The following is a 1,378-nucleotide window of genomic DNA, read 5'->3' as shown; positions in this document are numbered from 1 at the left end:
TAATTTCTTATTTTTGCAAGGATCCTTTTAGAGGTTCTGTAATATGGTACTATAAGAATATCATAAGAAACCCAAAACGCTTATAACCTGCATTTTGCATAATGAAAAAGTGCACCATGAATTAATTTGACAACCACTAAACAGCTGCCATGAAAACACACTTCTTGTCTGATAAATTCTCATTAAATTCTTAATTTGCTATTATAGAAAACTAAATAGGGACAAAAGTCTGGAAATGCAAATATTTTTTCTATACTCTTTTTTTCCATACTTTTCCAAACCGTGTAGGAACCCTGGGGATAATACAAGACTTCTTCACCCTACAAACGGCTGTCGAAAGCAAAAATGCTACAAAATGCATTATATTTTGTAAGTGCGAGACCTGCTCGAGGAAAACAGGTACTATTTTTTTTTATTTTATTTTTAAATCGGCAACCTAATATTAGTAAGAAACAAGTATCGGATTTCATTAAATCAATAAGATGCAGGGCGGTGTAATGTATTACATCATCTGCTGATTTTGGGGTAAAATGATAACGACACTTTTTCTGACCTTGACGAGTTTTTCATCTCTCTCCACAGTTATCTCAGTGGGGTTTCCCTCTTTGGATGCCTCATCAGAATCGGCTCCCCCTGCACTTCCCAGAAGCTCTTCCTCCTCTGCGCTCACTTCCTCAATCAGGTAATCAGTGATGTTCTTTAAAATGGGGTTCTGTGCAGGGAGCTTCAAGAAATAAGAGAAATGGGGAAATAAGCCAAGCAATCACACTTAAAAGCGGTGTTAAAATAAATACATATTTGATCAGCCTAAGGTGAGAATACCTCCAGAGCATGCGTTTCTTCTCTGAGTTTGTGGCTCCAAAGCCTCTCCTTGTCATCCAGTGAATGGATCAATTTAGCAGCCAGCTTGATGTCATTACGGAGAACCTGCTTGTGCTGCGTGATTCCGTTTACGTTCCGCACACGACGTGCCAGATCTCGATTGACCCCAGGAGCCAGCTCACAGTCCCGCAGCTGCTCAGAGAGGAACAGGAGAAGAGAGTGAGCAAGACGTTTGCTACACAGTGTGGTTCCGCAAGCCAGTGATTCTAGAACTCACCCGGATGTTCTGCAGGTTCCAGCAGATCTCTTTGATGTTCACACCTCTGTCGAAGGTCACCCAACAACGCCTGAAAAACCTGAGTCACAGAGACGGAAATTTGAGCTTTTCCCCCCCATGTCTGCTTTCATGCATTAAAATGATTTAAGGAAACATTTTATGCAGGCACAAATGCAATTACTATGCAAACCTACATTTACATTTAGCAGACGCCTTTATCCAAAGCAACTTACGAATGAGGACAATGGAAGCAATCAAAACTAACAAAAGAGCAATGAT

The 1,378-nt window shown here is 40.4% G+C and overlaps 1 protein-coding gene across 1 annotated transcript in view; it reads right to left on the bottom strand.

Moving 5' to 3' along the window:
* The window catches only part of LOC107562182 (serrate RNA effector molecule homolog), a 22,042-nt gene that overhangs the window by 9,571 nt on the left and 11,093 nt on the right, over positions 1 to 1,378 (bottom strand). The window contains exons 9-11 of the mRNA XM_016246769.1: positions 1,100 to 1,178; positions 823 to 1,014; positions 554 to 724 (exon numbers count right to left, since the gene is read on the bottom strand). Of these exons, the coding sequence (XP_016102255.1) occupies positions 554 to 724; positions 823 to 1,014; positions 1,100 to 1,178 (442 nt within the window). The remainder of the gene's footprint in view (positions 1 to 553; positions 725 to 822; positions 1,015 to 1,099; positions 1,179 to 1,378) is intronic.

This window comes from Sinocyclocheilus grahami, unplaced genomic scaffold (genome assembly GCF_001515645.1).
Source record: "Sinocyclocheilus grahami isolate Dianchi unplaced genomic scaffold, SAMN03320097.WGS_v1.1 scaffold811.1, whole genome shotgun sequence".
NCBI classification, from domain to species: domain Eukaryota; kingdom Metazoa; phylum Chordata; class Actinopteri; order Cypriniformes; family Cyprinidae; genus Sinocyclocheilus; species Sinocyclocheilus grahami.
This window is presented reverse-complemented; position numbering and strand designations above follow the sequence as displayed.